General features: G+C 41.4%; 1 protein-coding gene across 3 annotated transcripts in view; it reads left to right on the forward strand.

Moving 5' to 3' along the window:
- Positions 1–2,882: 2,882 nt before the first annotated feature.
- The window catches only part of LBHD2 (LBH domain containing 2), a 44,403-nt gene continuing 25,448 nt past the window's right edge, over positions 2,883–21,837 (forward strand). The window contains exon 1 of one of the 3 annotated variants that reach the window (XM_075844269.1): positions 2,883–2,966. Coding sequence is in view for 1 of the 3 variants with exons in the window: in XM_075844267.1 (XP_075700382.1) it covers positions 11,805–11,830 (26 nt within the window). In the remaining 2 variants the exon portion in view is untranslated. Of the gene's footprint in view, positions 2,967–3,013; positions 3,376–11,789; positions 11,831–21,837 lie in introns of those variants that run through there. The other 2 variants (XM_075844271.1, XM_075844267.1) reach the window with 2 other exon arrangements.

Below are 21,837 nucleotides of genomic sequence, written 5' to 3' on the forward strand. Positions count from 1 at the left end.
GTCAAATAATATCACCATACAGGGACCAATAATGACAGCGCAATACAATGCCCATGGGGGATAATTGAGGGATATTGCAAATAAGTATAAAATGATCAGACACTTAATGCCCTAAAGGGTTCCCCAACTATTACTGAATAGATATGTTCTGTCATTGTGATTGGTCTGACTGCGGTGACCCCAACTAGTACATAGAAGGAGCCATGATGCTAGGTAAAGCACAGTGTCCACCTTGTCTTTTTTATGAAACAGCGCCACCCTCAAACAGGCCATGTGTGGAATTGCAGCCAAGTGAAGTGAATGGGGCAGTCAGACCGCATTGACAAGACATTGATGGCATATCCAATCAATATGCTATCATATGTTAATAGTTGAGAGAATCCCTTGAACTTACTCGTATACAATACACAGGGAGAAGTATGTGCACCCCTGAACACCACCTCCATTTGTGTGTGTTGAACATTTCATGGGCATTATTATGGAGTTGGTCTGTTCTGGGAAGGATATCCACTAGATTTTGGAACATGGTTGCAGGGATTCTTGGCCATTCAGCCACAAGAGCATTTGTGAGGTCAGGCACTGAATTTGGAGGATAAGGTCCTGAAGTTGTGTGAGTTCTAAGAAAAAGTTCTTATACTTGTCACCGGAGTATTACAGATCTAAAACAAGTCTGTGCAGCATGGAGAGGCAGTCTGTTATACAGCAGAAATGACTTTCTATGACCACTTATGTACGTGTAGCCGCATGTAGTCAAAAAGTGGTCACCCAAATAGGAAGTCATGTGGTTGCAAGGCAAAATGAACAGCCAAATCCTGATGAACATTCTGGAGGGGGAAAGGGGATGTAAAACAGAAATAAACATAGTAAGGGTATGTGCACACACACTAATTACGTCCGTAATATACGGACGTATTTCGGCCGCAAGTTCCGGACCGAACTCAGTGCAGGGAGCCGGGCTCCTAGCATCATACTTATGTACGATGCTAGGAGTCCCTGCCTCTCTGCAGGACAACTGTCCCGTACTGTAATCATGTTTTCAGTAAGGGACTCCTAGCATTGTACATAACTACGATGCTAGGAGCCCGGCTCCCTGCACTGAGTTCGGTCCGGTACTTGCGGCCGAAATACGTCCGTATATTACGGACGTAATTAGTGTGTGTGCACATACCCTAATACTATTATACTATGTGAATGCAATAGCTGTCATGGAGTTAGGCTTCAAAGTGCCTCTAAACCAGAGATTCTCTTCAACTAGACAGATGGACGATTTGAGGATCAGCACATATCCAGAAAGTCGCTTAATAATAATAATAATAATAATAAAAGTAATGGATTTGCAGAGCTTTATGTTAACTGTTAATCAGTTCAAGGTTAATTTCCTCTTATTTTTACATCTCAGAAGACTTGTGTACCATAGGCCGGCCATTAAAGGGGGTCCCCTGTTCGGACCTTCATCAACAAGAGCAAAGACCGACCTAAAAAAAGTCTCTCTCTCTGGAGGACACAGTATGTCTGTGCATTACATGGACAGGGCAGTGATTTCAATGGGAACTGTGTAATGCTTCATTTCTCCTGTGGTGGCGCTGCAGGGGAATTGAATATTTGTTGCTGGATCGCCTGCAGATTACAGCTGATCGCTGAGGGTCCAGGAAACAGAACACACTGTGATCAGCTTATGGTTGGGGTACCCCTCTAACAAAAAGGGATAGTAAAAAGCAGACAACTCCTTTAACCCCTCCTTCTTAATAATAACAGTCTTTGGTGGGAAAAGTTGTAATTCAGACTTGGAAAATTCCACGTGACGATCATTCTGCGACTGTTTTGCAATATTTTCAAGTATATAAACCGGAAAAATACAGCACCTGTCTATTGTACCTGCCGTCATACATAGTGGAGCGTTACTACATATCGGTCACACGGCTGAGACATCAATACCCGACCACCAATATGTAACATTATGTGCAATAATAAATACGTCAATAAATCAGAATTGTAATGTTTAATATTATAAAGCAACGTGAATATACAAAATTATTACAATAAAAAAGTAAATAATAATAAATATGAAAAATAATAAAAAATATATATAAATACATTAATAAAATATTAATTACACATACAGAAATAATATAAAAAATATAAATAACAATAATAATAATCAGTCCATAAAAAAATAATAGATTGAAGTCTAACATTCTAAAGCAACTTTTTCTTATATGAAAGTGTTCCGCTAGAATATAGGATATTATTACTATATGCAAAAATAAATGATAATAATAAATACATAATAAAAACAATACATATAAATACACCAATAATAATAAATTCACAAATCATAAAATGTATTTCTGCATTTCATATTTATTTACTTATATATTTTTTTATTATGTATCTATTTTATTATTATGATTTTTAACTACAACTTTTGTATGTATTATTTGTAGTATTTATTATTATTATTTAGGATTTGCTCTTGTCTATTATGACAATGTGTAATTTGCAGACTATTTTTACACGGAAGTATCCTAATATTTTCTATACTTTACAATGCATGAAATAACCAGTAAAACCAGTTGCTCCCAGTGTAGATGAAGCAGCAGCCCCCAGTGATCCCCAGCACCCTGTTTAGTTGGGTTGTGCAGTGTGTGGCACCTCCTCTGCTGGTGTTGGGTCCCCCTGTTGTGCACACAAGCTCCCTCTGCCTGTACTACAGTGTGCGCAGCCCTGAGCACTCCAGCTCTGTATAGGCTGTCTCTTCTGTGCTGCTCTGGATCAAGGTCTCCCTCTGTCTCTTCCTCTCTCTCCAGCTCTCTCTCTCTCTGCCTTGCACATACTGTAGTCATTTCTCTCCCACCCTTGACCCAGTATTACAAGCTCTGGAAAGCGCAGATCACACTGATCAGCAGTAGAAGCAGCAGCACTGACCCAGGGAAGGAGGCAATAATTCCAGGATCCCCCTACTCCAGGTGAGCACAGAGCACCCCCACCTTATACCAGCACCCCCCACTTCTCATGCATTTGTAGATTACATCCCTCATACAAATCCTGCCTGTGATGTGCAAGCTGTGAGCCCAGTTATCAGCTCATCTCTCAGGGCTTCATGTTGCATTGAGTCTCAAGAGGAAGGAAGGAAATGGGAGTTAAAAATATAATAGAAAAAAAGAACTTTGACTTGAAGCTGCTGCGTGTAGACAACTCCCAGTCTTGTGCATGTGCTGGATCCTACAGTTCAATCTGCATTGTAAAGCTCTCACTTGGGTGCAAAGATCGTCAGTGATTAAATTGCACAGATAAGATCGTTCCCAGGCATAGTTTTGCTTGCAGGAAGAGAAAGGGTTCAAGGACAACCTGTCTGTGAGTGCTGAGTAGGATCAGGTAAGGACTGACTTATGGGTCTTGGGTTTTTTATAATTTGTATAATTGATTTGTTAGGAAAGGCAAGGGTGGAATCAAGGGTTAATAGCAGTTGGAGCTCAGTTGCTGTACCCTCTAGTGCACCTAGAGGGCACTGTTGCTAATTGTGCTCTCTAATTAGCGCCCTCTGCAGGAATTTTTTGGGTGGGTAACAAGAATGACAGCATTCCTATAGATAATGTGTCTGTGTTGGTAGAAGGGATATTTCTTGCTACAATATATTAAAGTTTCTGATGATTAATGTTTTTTATGTGATGCACATAGCTGCCTCATATGTTATATCCCCAGAAGGCATAAGGTTGTAGGGCAATAACAATTGGAATTTGCAATACCCATTACTGCAGCTAGGGGGCACAAGTGTTGTTAATTAACGCCCCCTGTGGGCTTTTGGTGATAGAAGGCAACAGAAGGTGTATTTAGGGACTGACCGCACATAATGAAGGTTTCTTGCTACAAAATGAAATCATTTATAAGAGGATTAATGTTCATTTATATCGTTTTTATTTCCTGTTTGATTCACACAGCTCCCTCAAGATGTTACACTCCCTGTTTGCACCTGATCGGGGGTAATAATATTTGGAACTATGTAGCTTAGGGGCACAGGTGGCAATTGTTTTTGCTAATCTTGCCCTCTGCAGAAATGTGCTGGAAGTATTGGGTGTATCTTAGATCAACACTTTTTTACAAAATATTTAGTCAGCAAAAGGTTTAATGTCTTATTCGGATCAGATGTAGATATTCCCATCATGGTATGTGAAATTCAGGATTTTCTGGGTAGTATATCCCACCAGTGTTAATGAACACACAAAATCGAGAATTAATTAGCGCAATGATCGCAGGTGCCCTGTGGCGCTCCGCCATTTATGGCACTATAGGTGTCAGTATCAGCAGTCAATCTTTTTGCCAGATTCTCTAGCTAAGGGGATGTGTAAATATTCCAGTGTTTTGTCGCATGTATTAGATAGCGGTATAATATAGTGTAATAATTTAGTAGCATAACAGTGGTATAATATAGTAGTGAAATATGACAATGTAACGTAGCAGTATAATATAGTGGTATAACATAGCAGTGTAATATAGCGGAGTAATGTATTAGTGTAATACAGCGGTATAATATAGTGTAATATAGCGGTGTTATAGCAGTGTAATATAGAGGTATAATATAGCAGTGTAATATAGCGGTGTAATATAGCAGTGTAATATAGTGTAATATAGCAGTGTAATATAGCGGTGTAATATAGAGGTATAATATAGCAGTGTAATATAGAGGTATAATATAGCAGTGTAATATAGCGGTATAATATAGCAGTGTAATATAGAGGTATAATATAGCAGTGTAATATAGCGGTGTAATATAGAGGTGTAATATAGCGGTATAATATAGCGGTGTAATATAGAGGTATAATATAGCAGTGTAATATAGAGGTATAATATAGCAGTGTAATATAGCGGTATAATATAGCAGTGTAATATAGAGGTATAATATAGCAGTGTAATATAGAGGTATAATATAGCAGTGTAATATAGCAGTGTAATATAGCAGTGTAATATAGCGGTGTAATATAGAGGTGTAATATAGCGGTATAATATAGAGGTGTAATATAGCAGTGTAATATAGCAGTGTAATATAGAGGTGTAATATAGCAGTGTAATATAGCGGTATAATATAGCAGTGTAATATAGCAGTGTAATATAGAGGTATAATATAGCGGTATAATATAGCAGTGTAATATAGCAGTGTAATATAGCGGTGTAATATAGAGGTGTAATATAGCAGTGTAATATAGAGGTATAATATAGCAGTGTAATATAGCGGTATAATATAGCAGTGTAATATAGAGGTGTAATATAGCAGTGTAATATAGAGGTATAATATAGCAGTGTAATATAGAGGTGTAATATAGCAGTGTAATATAGAGGTATAATATAGCAGTGTAATATAGAGGTGTAATATAGCAGTGTAATATAGAGGTGTAATATAGCAGTGTAATATAGAGGTGTAATATAGCAGTGTAATATAGAGGTATAATATAGCAGTGTAATATAGAGGTGTAATATAGCAGTGTAATATAGCAGTGTAATATAGAGGTATAATATAGCAGTGTAATATAGAGGTGTAATATAGCAGTGTAATATAGAGGTATAATATAGCAGTGTAATATAGAGGTGTAATATAGCAGTGTAATATAGAGGTATAATATAGCAGTGTAATATAGCGGTGTAATATAGCGGTGTAATATAGCGGTGTAATATAGCAGTGTAATATAGAGGTGTAATATAGCAGTGTAATATAGAGGTATAATATAGCAGTGTAATATAGAGGTGTAATATAGCAGTGTAATATAGAGGTATAATATAGCAGTGTAATATAGAGGTGTAATATAGCAGTGTAATATAGAGGTATAATATAGCAGTGTAATATAGAGGTGTAATATAGCAGTGTAATATAGAGGTATAATATAGCAGTGTAATATAGAGGTGTAATATAGCAGTGTAATATAGAGGTGTAATATAGCAGTGTAATATAGAGGTATAATATAGCAGTGTAATATAGAGGTGTAATATAGCAGTGTAATATAGAGGTGTAATATAGCAGTGTAATATAGAGGTATAATATAGCAGTGTAATATAGAGGTGTAATATAGCAGTGTAATATAGAGGTATAATATAGCAGTGTAATATAGAGGTATAATATAGCAGTGTAATATAGAGGTATAATATAGCAGTGTAATATAGAGGTATAATATAGCAGTGTAATATAGAGGTATAATATAGCAGTGTAATATAGAGGTATAATATAGCAGTGTAATATAGAGGTATAATATAGCAGTGTAATATAGAGGTATAATATAGCAGTGTAATATAGAGGTGTAATATAGCAGTGTAATATAGAGGTATAATATAGCAGTGTAATATAGAGGTGTAATATAGCAGTGTAATATAGAGGTATAATATAGCAGTGTAATATAGAGGTATAATATAGCAGTGTAATATAGAGGTGTAATATAGCGGTGTAATATAGCAGTGTAATATAGTATAACTTAGAAGTATCATATAGTAGTGTAATATAACCATATAATATACAATAGTAGTGGAATATAGTGGTATAATACAGCAGTGTAATACATTATTTTATGCTTTAGGTGCAGATTACAGCTGTGAAAAGTGTGGACTGTGATTGGGGCTCAGAATTATTCTTTTGGGGTCACTTGTCAGATACGTAAGCCGGGGTCAATTGGGGTTCCATTACAAAGTTGCACAAACATCTGGGGTCCCCGCTTAAAAAGCTTCACTAGTGCTTCCTGCCTGACCGCTCTTAGTCCCCTGTCAGGGCTGGTGGTTGAAATGTTGGGGTTCAGAGGTAAGATATGGGGGGTATTAATAACAATTTGACCAAAATAATAATAAATATGGGACCAAATCCTTAAGATTCTACAACCCAGGCTCCAACTTTCTCTTCTCTTCTGAGGTTTATATTTTATCGTTGTACAATTTAAATATTTTACCATGAATATGCAAATTAGGGTGTGGAGAATTAGTATATTCTGCTATAAGGCCTCTTGATTTGAGATGCAGAATTTTTATCATAAACTTAATTGGCAGGTGAAATGCCGCGCTGAAATACGCATCAAATTCGCCACAATCTGCAAAAGTAATTTGCTGCACTATTCCGTATGTTGTGGCATATTTTTACGCCACGTGTGACAGGTCCTGGTGCTCTGTTCTGAGGAGCCCTGCTTGGGAATCACTGGGCTAATGAGTGTATGTGGTGCCTCACACCTCCCCTTTAAAAGCCAATGAGCAGCGTAGTTCCTGTAGGGTGACCTTAGGTAAACATATCACGCTATGAACCTTAATATTATTCAGTTACCTGAATCACTCCATTTACAGGTAAAATACAATACAGGTGATACAAGAGCTGCAGGGAAATCCACGTCTCGGATGCTGCTGTCCTTGGTGTTTTCAGTCAATGGAGAAAGCAGACAGGCTATCAAGATGTGATAAGGGGCATCATGGCACCACTTGTTTCCTCCATCGATGGGGTATTGGTGATGAGGAGAGCAGCCATTGGGAATTTAACGTCCTTGTAGCTGCTCTCTCCCTTAGGCCACGTTCACACACCAGACTTTTGATCAGTATTTGTAAGTCAAAACCAGGAGTGGATGCAAAACACATAAGAGGTACATATATTTCCATTACACCAGGGGTCGGCAACCTGGCACGTGGGGCCTGGATTACTGCCCGCTCTGCTCTCCCAGTGTCCAGTGGCGCTGAACACATGGAGATGAGTGGCGCTTCATTATGAACTTGGCAGCGCTGATCACCAGGCTAGCAGAACGGCGCTTTATTCTGTTTGTCGGCGCTGAACACTAGGCGGCGCTGTGTTGTGTGCTGTACCGTTCTTTCTCCTGGTGTTCAGCGTTGACCAGCGTATAATGAAGTGCCGCTTTCTCTATTGGTAATCAACGCCGTTTTTTACGTCCGAGGTGCATCCGTGTTCTGCGCTGCGGGACGCGAAGCGTAAAAAAATAGGAAATGTCCTATTTTCTCACGGACCCTTCACACGGTCCGTTGAAACAACGGCCGTGTGAACGGCCACATTGAATTATATAGGTCCGTGTGTCATCAACATATGGTGCGCGGCTGCGTGATTTTCGCGCAGCCGGCATCATAATGACACTCTGGTTTTCTGTTCACAAACAGAAAAGCACGTGGTACTTTTCTGTTTTCATTCATTCATGTCTTTTACTGCTGTTGCGCGAATCATGCGCGGCACCCGGAAGTGCTTCCGTGTGCCGGGCGCGATTTGCACGCACCCATTGACTTCAATAGGTGCGTGCTGCGCGAAACACGGGCAAGTATAGGACATGACATGAGTTTCACGCAGCGCACATACACTGCGTGAAATTCACTGACAGTCTGAACGGCCCCATTCACTAACGTAGGTCCGGCCTAAGAGTAATCGATGCCACTGTGGCAAAGATTTCAAGCTTCTTTGCCCCCCCTACAATGCAATGTCTAGCAGCGCTTCCCCTATATGTGTCCCCCCACAAAGGAAATCTCTGGCAGCTCTTTTTCTTATGTTCACCTCCTCCCCTATCTAGTGTTCAGCAGCCACGGTCTCTTCTATGTGCACCCCCTCCCTAATCTGGTGTTCAGTACTTCATCTCAGATATTTATTTTTAGCGTCATTCCTTACATCGAAGGTTGCCTACCCCTGCATTACACTTTTTCTCTGTGTAGGTTCCACTCCTGGTTTTGGCTTATAAACACTATCATGTACTGATCCTGAGTTACATCCTGTATTATACTCCAGAGCTGCACTCATTATTCTGCTGGTGGAGTCACTGTGTACATACATTACATTACTTATCCTGTACTGATCCTGAGTTACATGCTGTATTATACTCCAGAGCTGCACTCACTATTCTGCTGGTGGAGTCACTGTGTACATACATTACATTACTTATCCTGTACTGATCCTGAGTTACATCCTGTATTATACTCCAGAGCTGCACTCACTATTCTGCTGGTGGAGTCACTGTGTACATACATTACATTACTTATCCTGTACTGATCCTGAGTTACATCCTGTATTATACTCCAGAGCTGCACTCACTATTCTGCTGGTGGAGTCACTGTGTACATACATTACATTACTTATCCTGTACTGATCCTGAGTTACATCCTGTATTATACTCCAGAGCTGCACTCACTATTCTGCTGGTGGAGTCACTGTGTACATACATTACATTACTTATCCTGTACTGATCCTGAGTTACGGCCTGTATTATACTCCAGAGCTGCACTCAATATTCTGCTGGTGTAGTCACTGTGTACATACATTATATTACTTATCCTGTACTGATCCTGAGTTACATCCTGTATTATACTCCAGAGCTGCACTCACTATTCTGCTGGTGGAGTCACTGTGTACATACATTACATGACTTATCCTGTACTGATCCTGAGTTACATCCTGTATTATACCCCAGAGCTGCACTCACTATTCTGCTGGTGGAGTCACTGTGTACATACATTACATTACTTATCCTGTACGGATCCTGAGTTACATCCTGTATTATACTCCAGAGCTGCACTCACTATTCTGCTGGTGGAGTCACTGTGTACATACATTACATTACTCATGCTGTACTGATCCTGAGTTACATCCTGTATTATACTCCAGAGCTGCACTCACTATTCTGCTGGTGGAGTCACTGTGTACATACATTACATGACTTATCCTGTACTGATCCTGAGTTACATCCTGTATTATACCCCAGAGCTGCACTCACTATTCTGCTGGTGGAGTCACTGTGTACATACATTACATTACTTATACTGCACTGATCCTGAGTTACATCCTGTATTATACTCCAGAGCTGCACTCACTATTCTGCTGGTGGAGTCACTCTGTACATACATTACATTACTTATCCTGTACTGATCCTGAGTTGTATCCTGTATTATACTCCAGAGCTCCACTCACTATTCTGCTGGTGGAGTGACTGTGATATAGACTCCATAGTGAGTGCAGCTCTGGAGTATAATACAGGATGTAACTCGGGATCAGTACAAGGTTAGTAATATCATGTATATACACAGTGACTCATTGTTTTATGTAAATTATATATATAAATAAACTGTAAAGTGGTCTGAAAGGTGCTCCATATATATACACAAAGCAAATAAAACCAAGTAATAGTCTGCTGACAGTTTCCCTTATGTCATCACTATGTATCAGTAAATTGCTTGAATATTATAGCAGCGCTCAAAATGGCAGACTTCAGTATCCTATTGTACATATATTTCCCTTTCCCCCATGCTCGGTACTATCTTTGGTAAGGGCTTTGTCAGCATTGCTATTCATATGTATGAGTGTTTTCTCATCGCTCATCCCTCCGCTCCAAATACCGGCTACAGACGCGCTCGCCGCTGAGATAAGGCTGCAGATATGGACATTGTCCTGTGACGATCCCTGAAATTGTATTTGTTTATGGCTGCCATGCAGGTCATTGTATCGTGGTTTTGTGAGCAGAACTTTTTTTTTTTTGGTAAAACATGCATTTTGTCAACCTAAAAAACATGAATGATTCGAGTAAAAAAGAATAAAAGGTCCACAAAACGAAATGCTGTGATCGTGTACATCACAAAATATTACTCTGTGCTCCCCAAATATTGATCTTGATCACAAAATGACATCACAAAATGGTATTCTGTGTCACAAAATGAGAGGTCACCTCCACAGCCCGAGACTTTACACTGTTGTCGTGTTTCCATGCAGGTATATCAATTAAAAATTAAGATGAATATCTACTATAGACAACCAGACTTTCCATTCCCCCGCCATTGCCTTGCAAGTTGGTCAACAGGACACATGAAGCTGTTTATGGCGGCCTGTATTACTTCCGTTTCGCAGCAGGTACTCTGGACATCATGCTATCCGGTTGCAGGAAATTAGATTTCGCTGCTTCTGTCCTGCTCTATTAAATGGAGAGATCCCTGGGGGTTAGTTTCATAAACTCTTTTCTCTTCAGGTGGCCCCACAGGTAAAAATCGCACGCCGTTACGTCCGGTAACCGCGGAGGCTACAACTCTTGTTCGCCATACGTGAATGCCGAATGAACCCTGCACAGTGACAAGTGCAACATACGGCAAGTCGCCCCGTCTTGTTAAAAGAAGCAATATTCACACCCGTGATGAGGTAACTCCGTATTGATTAGCTCGAAGACGTCCACGTACACGGCTGTGTTCACATTTACATCAGAGAATATTGTACGCACAATCCGCGTTCCCATAACCGCGCACCAAACACAGATTTTTGCATCATGAAGTGGCTGTTGGTGCAGTTCGTGTAAATTTACTGTATGCCGGTAATTGTTGTTCTGTGAATTAACGCACGCGGTTATCTGTGACCACGCTTCATCGGACACGATCTATTGCAACGGGTCCGAATGACGGTCTACCATCATATCGAGAAGCCAATTGCAATACGCCACAGGCTTCTGTTTACCCCCCTCTCAGATGAAGTGTTTTCAGTACACGTTGTTTTGCTGACTTGCGCCCGCTGGGGTAATTTTTGCGTCGATTCCCTCAGACTTCTCATAATTCTCTTCTGGACGTCTGCAACAACCACGGGTATCTGACCACGTAGTTGACTATTTGTTTTTGGCATCCGCCACAGATCCGGTGTTACGCCACTTTTGCACTAAATTATATATATTGCTTTTTGCTGGTATGGAAAAGTCCTTTGGATGAGCCTGTGCGTACATACGCCTCCCGTATCGCAATTATTTGTTGAATCGAATACGAGATGTTGGACGCAATCACACGCAACACGACCGCCCTCCGCAAAGAGTAACGCTGGACTGACAGGGAGGGATACAATGGCGTCATTTCTTACACTGCTGAGGTAAAATGAAAGCAGAGCTCTGATTGGTTGCTATAGGCAACAAAGACAGTGCTGATGAATGAGGCCTGATAAACATTATCCTGTACAAGCCGCACAGGGGGCACAGGGGGCTGGTTCTTGTGGACCCCTTTGTAGAAGTATATTAGGTAGTTGCTATATATGCAATTCCCTAATATGTAAGTGTAATATCACCAAAAGAAAACCATCAGCAGGGGGGAAAACTCTTGACATACATCCCTTATAAAATCTTATTCACCTCATCCTAACGCCTCATGCACCTGACCGTGTGCGCTGTCCGAGTCCTGTCAGTGATCTGAGGAAAGATAGGACATGTTCTATCTTTCCTCGGATCGGAGACTCTGAACATTTTTCACGGACCCGATTCACCCGCTAAAGTGAATGGGTCCGTGAAGTCTATCGGGTGCCACTCGGATGCCGTCAAAAACTGCCAGAGTGGCACAACGGTCGTGTGCATGAGGCATAAGTGTATGTTCACATGGCTTATTTTCAGCTGTTTTTCGGGCTGTAAACGCACCAAAAAACAGATGAAAATACGGAAGCTGAACGCCTCCAAACATCTGTCCATTGATTTCAATGGGAAAACTGCATTACGTTCCGACGGGGCAATTTTACGAGGCCGTTTGAAAAAAACGGCGCATAAAAAGAAGTGTCACGTCTTGAGCCGTTTTTAGAGCCATTTTAAATTGGGACAATAGAAAAAACGCTCCAAAAACGGCCGCGAAAACCCATAAAAAAAGCTCGATGCTTAAACGGCTGAAAATCAGAGGCTGTTTTCCCTTGAAAACAGCTCCGTATTTTACAGCCGTTTTTTTGTTTAGCGTGTGAACATCCCCTAATAAGTGTCGTTTTGTCGCTGTTTTCTATTTTTAAATGTTCCCCTACAGCTGCTTCTATGGGAACTGCAGTTATAGGATCAGGGCTCCAGAAACACGACCTATAGGGCACTCTCGGCTATGTTCACACGGAGTATTTTGGGGGAGGAATATCTGCCTCAAAGCTCCAAACGGAATTTTGAGGCAGATATTCCTCCCCCAAAATACTCCGTGTGAATAGCAATGATCGCGCCGTTTTTCGCCCGCGGCCATTGAGCGCCGCGGGCAGAAAACACGCTTTCTCCTGCCTCCCATTGAAGTCAATGGGAGGTCGGAGGCGGAAGCGCCCGAAGATAGGGCATGTCGCTTCTTTTTCCCGCGAGGCAGTTTTACTGCTCGCGGGAAAAAGACGCCGACGCCTCCCATTGAAATCAATGGGAGGCGTTCTCGGGCCGTTTCTGCCGAGTTTTGCGACGCGGTTTCCGCGTCAAAAAACTCGGCAAAAGACCCCGTGTGAACATAGCCTAAGATTGCAAAAAAAAAACTATGATTACTGCAGTGTGTGAATTTGACAGCCGTCTTTTGACAGCGGCGCGTAAAAAAAATGACCGTCGGCACAGAACATCGTAAAACCCATTCAAATGAATGGGCAGATGTTTGCCGACGCTTTGGAGACGTTTTTTTCGGACGTAATACGAGGTTAAAATGCCCGAATTACGTCCGTAAATAGGTCGTGTGAATTAAGGGAATATGTTGCCATCATTGTTAAAGTGATTTTCCGATACCTAAAAATGTCTAATATGCTTACCATTCTTTGAAATTTGGCGCTGATCCTGCACATTCCCACTTATTTTTGTCTTCACTGCTTTTTGTTATCATTATGGACGACACGTCACCACTGCGACCAGTGATTGATCATGTGGAGATAGATGACATGTCATTGCTACGTAATGATAACAGAAAGTAGCCTGTGACCACGGTGAGCGCCGTATTTAACGTTATCATATTAGAAGATTTTGGGCGTTTATAACGGAAGCCAGGGCGCAGTGCGAGATCCACCATACGACAGATGCCGCTGGTGCAAAATGGACCCTATTGACTTGTAATGGGATCTGTTGGGTTCTGTTGCTGTTTCTGCCATTTTAACATGAAGAATAGTGCTGCGTTTCGCAATTTGCGACAGAGGCGGAGATGGGGCAGTCAATGGTCGGAGAGGATATGTAGGTCATTGTTTAGGATCCTCTAATCAATAGTTAAAATAGGAATTTCTGGTTGGTCTACATTTTATGGCCACCGGTATACTTGCGGCGTCTGAACAGTTAAATAGTAAATTAAATATTATTATGATGTTTGCAAACAGATTATAATTTCACGTACAGCGGGGAGAGTTCGCCACATCCTGTAAATAGGTCGCTGTTTGTTTTATGGGTGTGAATGTGTTTTTCACCGGTTTACACTTTGCCAAAATTAAATCCCACAAAATTCAGATTTCATCTGTTCTAGGAGAGTATCCGCAGCCCAGGGTGGGATGGTGTCTGAAGGGTTTATTTTTGCGAGCTGTAGGAAAACGAATCGGCACGTCAAGATGGGAACGGAGCCAAATTCAGCAAAAAATGTCTATAGCTACACAATATGGCTATTCATGACGATTGCTGAACGGCCGCAGGGTTTTACAATGGCAGGCGTGTGTAGTGTGCCAACCAACCGATATACATAGGACCCCATGTATAAAAATAAGCACAAATATGAGGTGGAGATCATTTCCAAAACCAATCGGATTTAAATTCTTAGATTTTAGAAGATAGACTATAAAAGTGAAAGCCTCGACTAGTTGCTATGGGCCTGAGTCTCCTGAACGAACAGTGCGGTGGTCGTTCGTTCAGTGGACTTGGGACCCCAGTTCTCTTGATCGGTGGGGGTCCCAGTGGTAGGACCCCAGGCGATCAAACACTTATCACCTGTGAAGTTGATGTGGTTGGATAGCCCTTTTAAAGGATTTGCTGCTAACGTCTTGGTGTCAGATACCACAGGACACCTTCAGAGGTCTTGTGGAGTCCATGCCTCAACGTGGCAGAGCTGTGTTGGCAGCATGAGGGCGACCACACAACATTAGGCAGGTGGCGCTAATATTATGGTGATTGGTGTGTGTGTGTGTGTGTGTGTATGTATATATATATTAAGGTCTCATGCACACGAACATGCTTTTGCGGCCGCAATTCCCCCGAAAATCCACGGGAGAATTGCGGCCCCATTCATTCCTATGGGGCCATGCACACGACCGTGGTTTTCACGGTCCGTGGATGGCCCCGGAGCCCGGACCGCAGAAAGGACAGGCAAGCCTTATTACGGCCGTGTTCTGCGGTCCAGGCTCATAGGAAATAATGGCCGTGGCCATGTGCACAGCCCGCGATTCGCGGCTGTCACTCCGTGGCCGGCCGAACCGGAAATTGCGGCCGTGCACATGAGGCCTAAGACTGACGTATTTCGTCATCCCGTTGTCCACAATTATAAAACTTTCTCTACATCGTCTAATTGTTACACGGAGCCAATTTCCAGAATCTGAGCAATGAATAATTCAATCTGCTCTGACTTCCTCTTCCTCTGCTCTTTGCAATTAACAACATTTTTGCTCAGAATAACCGTATCATCTGTTAGGACGCGAACACACGGAGGATATTGGGTTTATTACAAGGCTAAAAGACACCCACATGAGCTTTACCATTGGATTAGTTTTGTTGTTAGCACCGTGGACATATAGGATCGTTGTCATACCATGTACAAGCAGACGTAGCACTGTATGAGACTGTTATTATGTCCGCCTTATGGTGTCAGGTCCGTATTTCACACCGAATAACCACCTCTGTAAATTGAAAGCTGAAGGCATGCCTGGAGAGAAGTACATCACACAAATGTCTGAGGTACAGCTTCAATGTCAGCCAGGAGCAACTGAACTTTATTCAGAACAAAGAAACACACACAGAGAAGACACATGCCCCTCCCTATAGATGTGTGACTTGCTTGAATTCCATTGGCTCTTCTGCTGTAACTTTTGCTATACATTCTTCTGCACACTCCTCTTTGCATTCCAGGGGGCGGTGTCTTCCATAGGTGTGTCCGACATGAACAAAGAACTTGTTATATATATCAGTATATTACACAAAGAACTGAAATGTATATACATATATGTGAGGATAATATTTTTCAGACAATATACATAGTAATGATCCCTGACAGTCCCCCCTAAAAATATTATTACTCTATCCCTGAGTCTTGCCTAGAAACCTACCACTGACCACTCGAACCAGGCGGGTAGGGGTTTTGGATTTCTTCACCAGCTTGAGACGAGCTACTCCTGATGAGTAACCCCCCTTTGTACCTGGACTTCCAAGGTGTCGGAGTGGTCCTAACTTTCCCTATTCTCCTCTGGATACAGGATGGTTGTCTTGATATAATCTACAAACCACTGCTGGTTGTAATATATATATATATATTAATCCGGTCTACATTTTTATTAACAGTAATAATTGTCGCACTGTCACTTACTGTCCTAATGGGACTTTACCCCTGCAGATATGACAGGTCATGGGCAGCACAGTGACCTTCACATAAAACTCCTCAGATTGTAATTTGCAGCACCGTGGCATATTTACACACATTATAATTATAAACCTCAGACATTATAAACAATAGGGCCTCAGCTAATAACATAATGCTATCACCAATCTCATGCTATCACCCTCAGGTCTCGGGTCCCATCAGTTCATTGCCAGTCCTGTACACCATCATCTTCTTCTTCTCCTGTCTTCTGCTCTTCACTGACTGTCACCCTCAGGGTAACCCACACAATTGTGGAGTCAGACTACGTTGGTGTCCAGTGGGGGAGTTATTATTACCCCCTCCTGGTCACTTATCAAAACACTTGATCCTGCTGTCGGATTCACTCAGGTCTTTGGTCTTTACTTTGCTGATGTCATCAGGACTTGGTTTGGTCCTTCTCATCTGTCCGACACCGTCTCCTTTGGTTTACGTCATCAGGCTGTACATAGCACCTCATGTTGTGAGCCTGGGGTGAGATCCCACGTAGGCGGATTAGTGGAGTTGTATTGTGACTATCAAACCCTCCGCATCTGTACTCTTCCTCTGGCAAGTTACTCGTCTGGGCGGCCGCTTAGAATTGTGACACTGCCGTCAGTTCATGATAAACGCGTTGTACTGGCTCAGGCTGTGCCTGCCGTATCTCAGTGATGGAGTTCATCGTGTTAAAAGTCTTTTAGTTCATATTTACTGGCAATTGCTGGGGACCCCCAACTCTTGTCAATTGTTAAAATAAATACTAATCTGGTGATAACATCATCCGCATACACTATAAACGTTGTTCTAAGTACATACAATAATGTCAGGCCCCTAAATGACATCAAACACCTTTATATAAGGAAAAACTTCTCTGTTACAATGGACAGGGCACCTAGAAGATGTGTAATTATTGGGTACATTTCATTTGCACTTGGTGATACCCTTTCAGCAGGATTTGTACCTTGATCTCAGCTGATTGCCTGGAACATCTCCACCTCACAGAAAGATACACAGATTCCACATGTTTATCTGACAAGCGTCTTAAACCTATTTTTTCTTACTCTAACCTGGTTCGTTCTACCTGGGAAGGCCTCTCAAGGTCGGTTCTCTTCGTGGGAGGCGGGTATGATAAGGTTGGCACCGGTCTGCCAGGACTGTTCTGTAGGCAAATCAAACAGCTCTAACAGAATTTAGCAGCGACAGCTGTAAAACCTGGGACATACCAATTAGATCTTACCAAATCGATCCTTGCAGTCTTGGGGCATATGTGAGGTCATACACCATCAAAACAAGTGCCATCAAGAGTGAATTGGGTGCCACCGTTCACCTTCCTTTATCCGTCCACATTCTGTTAGAATCTGGTTCTCACGCCTTCCGCTCCCAGTTGGACTCTTCCTGTGGAGAACAAGCTTTTTCATTGCATAAACATTAATTGATCTTAATCAGATAATTCAATTGAAGAAAAACATTAACAAATAACATCTTTACATTAAACGTTCACACTGGTCAGTAACTAAAACTTACAAACTGATTCTCTTTCTTTATATACATATCTATACATACACATATACACTGCACAGAATTCTCTGCTCTAAAATTTCCCTTTCACAACAAAAATAAAAATAAATAAATAAAAATGTTTTCTAATGGGAATATCCCACTTCTGTACCTTTTATCTGACGCATGACTCTAATAGTCCAATGCTAAGGCTGGTCCAGAACTTTACATAAAACTTAACCTCAATATTTAATATTCCCACAACCCTTCTTAAATACAGTTATTAATCAAACTAACCTTGGGACAATGTCTAGAGAACTGCTGACATCTTATCATTGTACAAACACCAGTTCAATACTTGGGATAACATTGTTCCCCTGTCACTTACACACAACGTCTGTAGTGGGGAAAATACAGGCCGGGCTTCAGGCCCCCCCTGAGAACAGGTCTACACACATGAGCACTTTGTCATACACTTCTACCTCGGGTAGTTGTATGTTCTGCAGTCGCTGGGACGGGTAATCTGGCCGGGCTTCACAGGTACCTTTGCTGTTTTACCTATGTCATGCCGTGCGCACATCACGCCGGCTGCTACAAACCTAGCGGTGGCATTATTGTATCCAGGGACAAGCCAATTTACTGATACCTGGCCGCACATACCCTTGTTGTCAGTTCTGTCTTCTCTCGCTCTCTCAATTGGCTTACCCGATGATCCAATAAAGTTCCTACTACCAATGGGCCCATAATTGTGGGCGATGCCAAAAGCGTACCCAGAGTCAGTGTAAATGTCGGCCGTCTTACCTTCTGCCAGGTTACAAGCCTCAGCGAGCACCTCCAGCTCCACTCCTTGAGATGAACAAGAAGGTGAGAGTGGTTTCTGGGTAATTTACCTGGTGCCTCGTATCCCGGCTTGTACATACTGTATAATAAAATCTCTTTATTACAAATTTACATTAAAAACCCATGTCACATATAGATAGAACATCTCAAAGGGGTGGCGTCTTCATCCTCTAAAATAAAACCAAATGTTATACACTTCTCCACACTCATCTGATAATCCAGAATACTTTGAGAATCTCACTTTTATCAGGTTCTGCAAATACTTGCTTAATACAAAAACAAATAAAAAGAAAACATTCCCAAAAACTTTACATCAAATTAACAATGTCCAGACAATTTTTGTTTTGCCTTCTCCCTCATCTAAATCCATAAAGACTCGTGTGAGTGACGTCACCTCTGCCTCCTGTGTAAATTTGCTGGTGGGAGATGGTCTCTTACACATTTTTAGATCTCCTGAAACCAAATTAATTAACTCAAAACAAACCAAAATTGTACCTGATCAGTCCCTTCACCCTTCCCCCCTTTGTGGACTCTGCGAAAGTAATGTAGCAGAGTTCAAAACTACATCTCAACATAACAAAGTCTGGCACTAGTTTAACCCCCTGTAATGTGCAACAGCCTGAAACAAAAATGACTTTTTCCTGACGAAAATACATTTGATCTTTACAATGACACAACTCATGTGTGAAATCAAAAACAAAACAATTGTAGTTAGTTATTCAATAAAACAAAAAATATTATCTCTGATAACATTAATTACTGCAAACCAATAAACTGTATATATAAAAAGGGAACGGTGGGGGGCACATACATTTTCAAAACCCCGTGTCTCACAGTATCTGTAGTTTAATACATCTGAATTAACATCAAAACACATGAAATCTGATCACATAAATATCGTAACTTTTATCAACAACAGCGCATGCGCAAAAGAGAAGAAATTTATTTCGGTTTGTAGACATTACTGATATATATATATCAGCAGTGCATATTGAAATCCCTTTGTCTCATCAGCCCTGCAGACTGCACCCAGTCAGCCCCCCTCCTCCTCCCAAACACAGCACACTACAGGGGAGAGGGAGGGGGGTCACACACTCATTTCTCACAACTTCTCACAGCTTCTCACAATCTTAACACTTTCAATGCCGGCAAAACAACATACGTATCTGCAATCATTCATCACACCATTGTATAGGAATTATCTACGTATCAAACACATCTTTAACCGTACAATCTGTCGGCCACCATCTCTATATTATGATGACGTGTTGTTTCATCAGTGAACTAGACTGGAACTTCTGTAAATAGAAAAAAAAACACTACAAATGACAAAATTAACAAGGTGATTATTTCATACTGATTTGGTTGGGCCGGGCGTGGCCACACCAGGGGTGGGTGGTGGGGGGCAGCCTCTCCCATTGGAAACACATTGCGCAGCTGTGAAGGGGGGGGGGGTTCCCCACCCACAATGAGGACACACTCAACATGAGGTTACGGACACCATTACCGGGCGTCGGCTGGTCCTGTGTTTTCTAATACATATAACATACAATACCTTTCTTATTCCTAACTTCCATTCACTTCACCAAATCATGAATAGGATCGGGTGATCCTGATGATTTGAATATGGACCGTAAACCATCCATTCTAACAGTCTATATTATACACGTAACTTATATAACAATTTTCGGTCTACAACTCTCTTGTCTGGCCACTATATTACTTACAATTTAATACACGACTTAACAGTTTGTTTTTTTTAGTTTGTTTTTTTTCAGTTTATACACCCCGCATGCCTTATCACACGACTTATCAGTGTTTTTGTCTCACGTCTTATCACACGTCTTATCAGTGCATCATTGCACCCCGCGTGCCCGCGTCTCACGTCTTATCACACATGTACTTATGCCCGCGTGCCCCTGTATAAGACAGGTTATAATACTATCCACGACTTATCACACATATATATTGTGCCCGCGTATTTTCTATCTAGTCCCTAATTACCCAGAGGATGGTTAGTCGGGCGCGACTAAGGTCTCACAGGTTTTTTACCTCACAGCGGAAAATATCACCTCTGTCGCCTGAGATAGTCCAGGAAATCAACAAAAGGGTTCTACAGATCGCCACAAGACTGTCCACTAACACAGATAAGACGAAGATTTATAAAATCAATTCGCTTACCGTGTTATTGCGGAGGTGATCAAATTCCTTCAGTGGGCAACTTTGAGTTATCTGTTTCACCCTGTGATTGTCGATTGTCCGGATTTTGATATTTCCTCGAGTGAGGTCCCATCTGGGGTGCCAAATGTCAGGTCCGTATTTCACACCGAATAACCACCTCTGTAAATTGAAAGCTGAAGGCATGCCTGGAGAGAAGTACATCACACAAATGTCTGAGGTACAGCTTCAATGTCAGCCAGGAGCAACTGAACTTTATTCAGAACAAAGAAACACACACAGAGAAGACACATGCCCCTCCCTATAGATGTGTGACTTGCTTGAATTCCATTGGCTCTTCTGCTGTAACTTTTGCTATACATTCTTCTGCACACTCCTCTTTGCATTCCAGGGGGCGGTGTCTTCCATAGGTGTGTCCGACATGAACAAAGAACTTGTTATATATATCAGTATATTACACAAAGAACTGAAATGTATATACATATATGTGAGGATAATATTTTTCAGACAATATACATAGTAATGATCCCTGACAATGGCACTATAACTATATGTTAGGACTGTATATTATGATTTGGGGACTGTATGGGACTATTGCTGTATGTTAGCGTTTGGGGACTGTATGGCACTATGATTTAGGGACTGTATGAGGTGATTGATGTATGGTACTATTTAACAGGATTGTATGATACTACGGTTTGGCAAATTTATGGGGCTATTACTGGATGATACTATTATTAGGTATGGCAGCATGTGGGGACTGTATGGCACTATAATTTAGGGGCTGTATGTGATGATTGATGTTTGGTATCATTATTAGTATAATGTATGGACGTAATATATGGGTAATGTGTGGCACTACAATTTGGGGACTGTTACTATTAGGATATGTTCACACACCCTATTTACGACGTAATTCGGGCGTATTACGCCCGAAAATACGGCTCCAAACCGGCTGCAAACATCTGCCCATTGAATTCAATGGGCCTTAAGATGTTCTGTGCAGACAGGCTTTTTTTTAAGCGCCGTCTTGGGACTTCTTGGGACGTAATTGGAGCCGTTTTTCATTGACTCCATTGAAAAACA

This window comes from Rhinoderma darwinii, chromosome 12 (assembly GCF_050947455.1).
Source record: "Rhinoderma darwinii isolate aRhiDar2 chromosome 12, aRhiDar2.hap1, whole genome shotgun sequence".
NCBI lineage: Eukaryota > Metazoa > Chordata > Amphibia > Anura > Rhinodermatidae > Rhinoderma > Rhinoderma darwinii.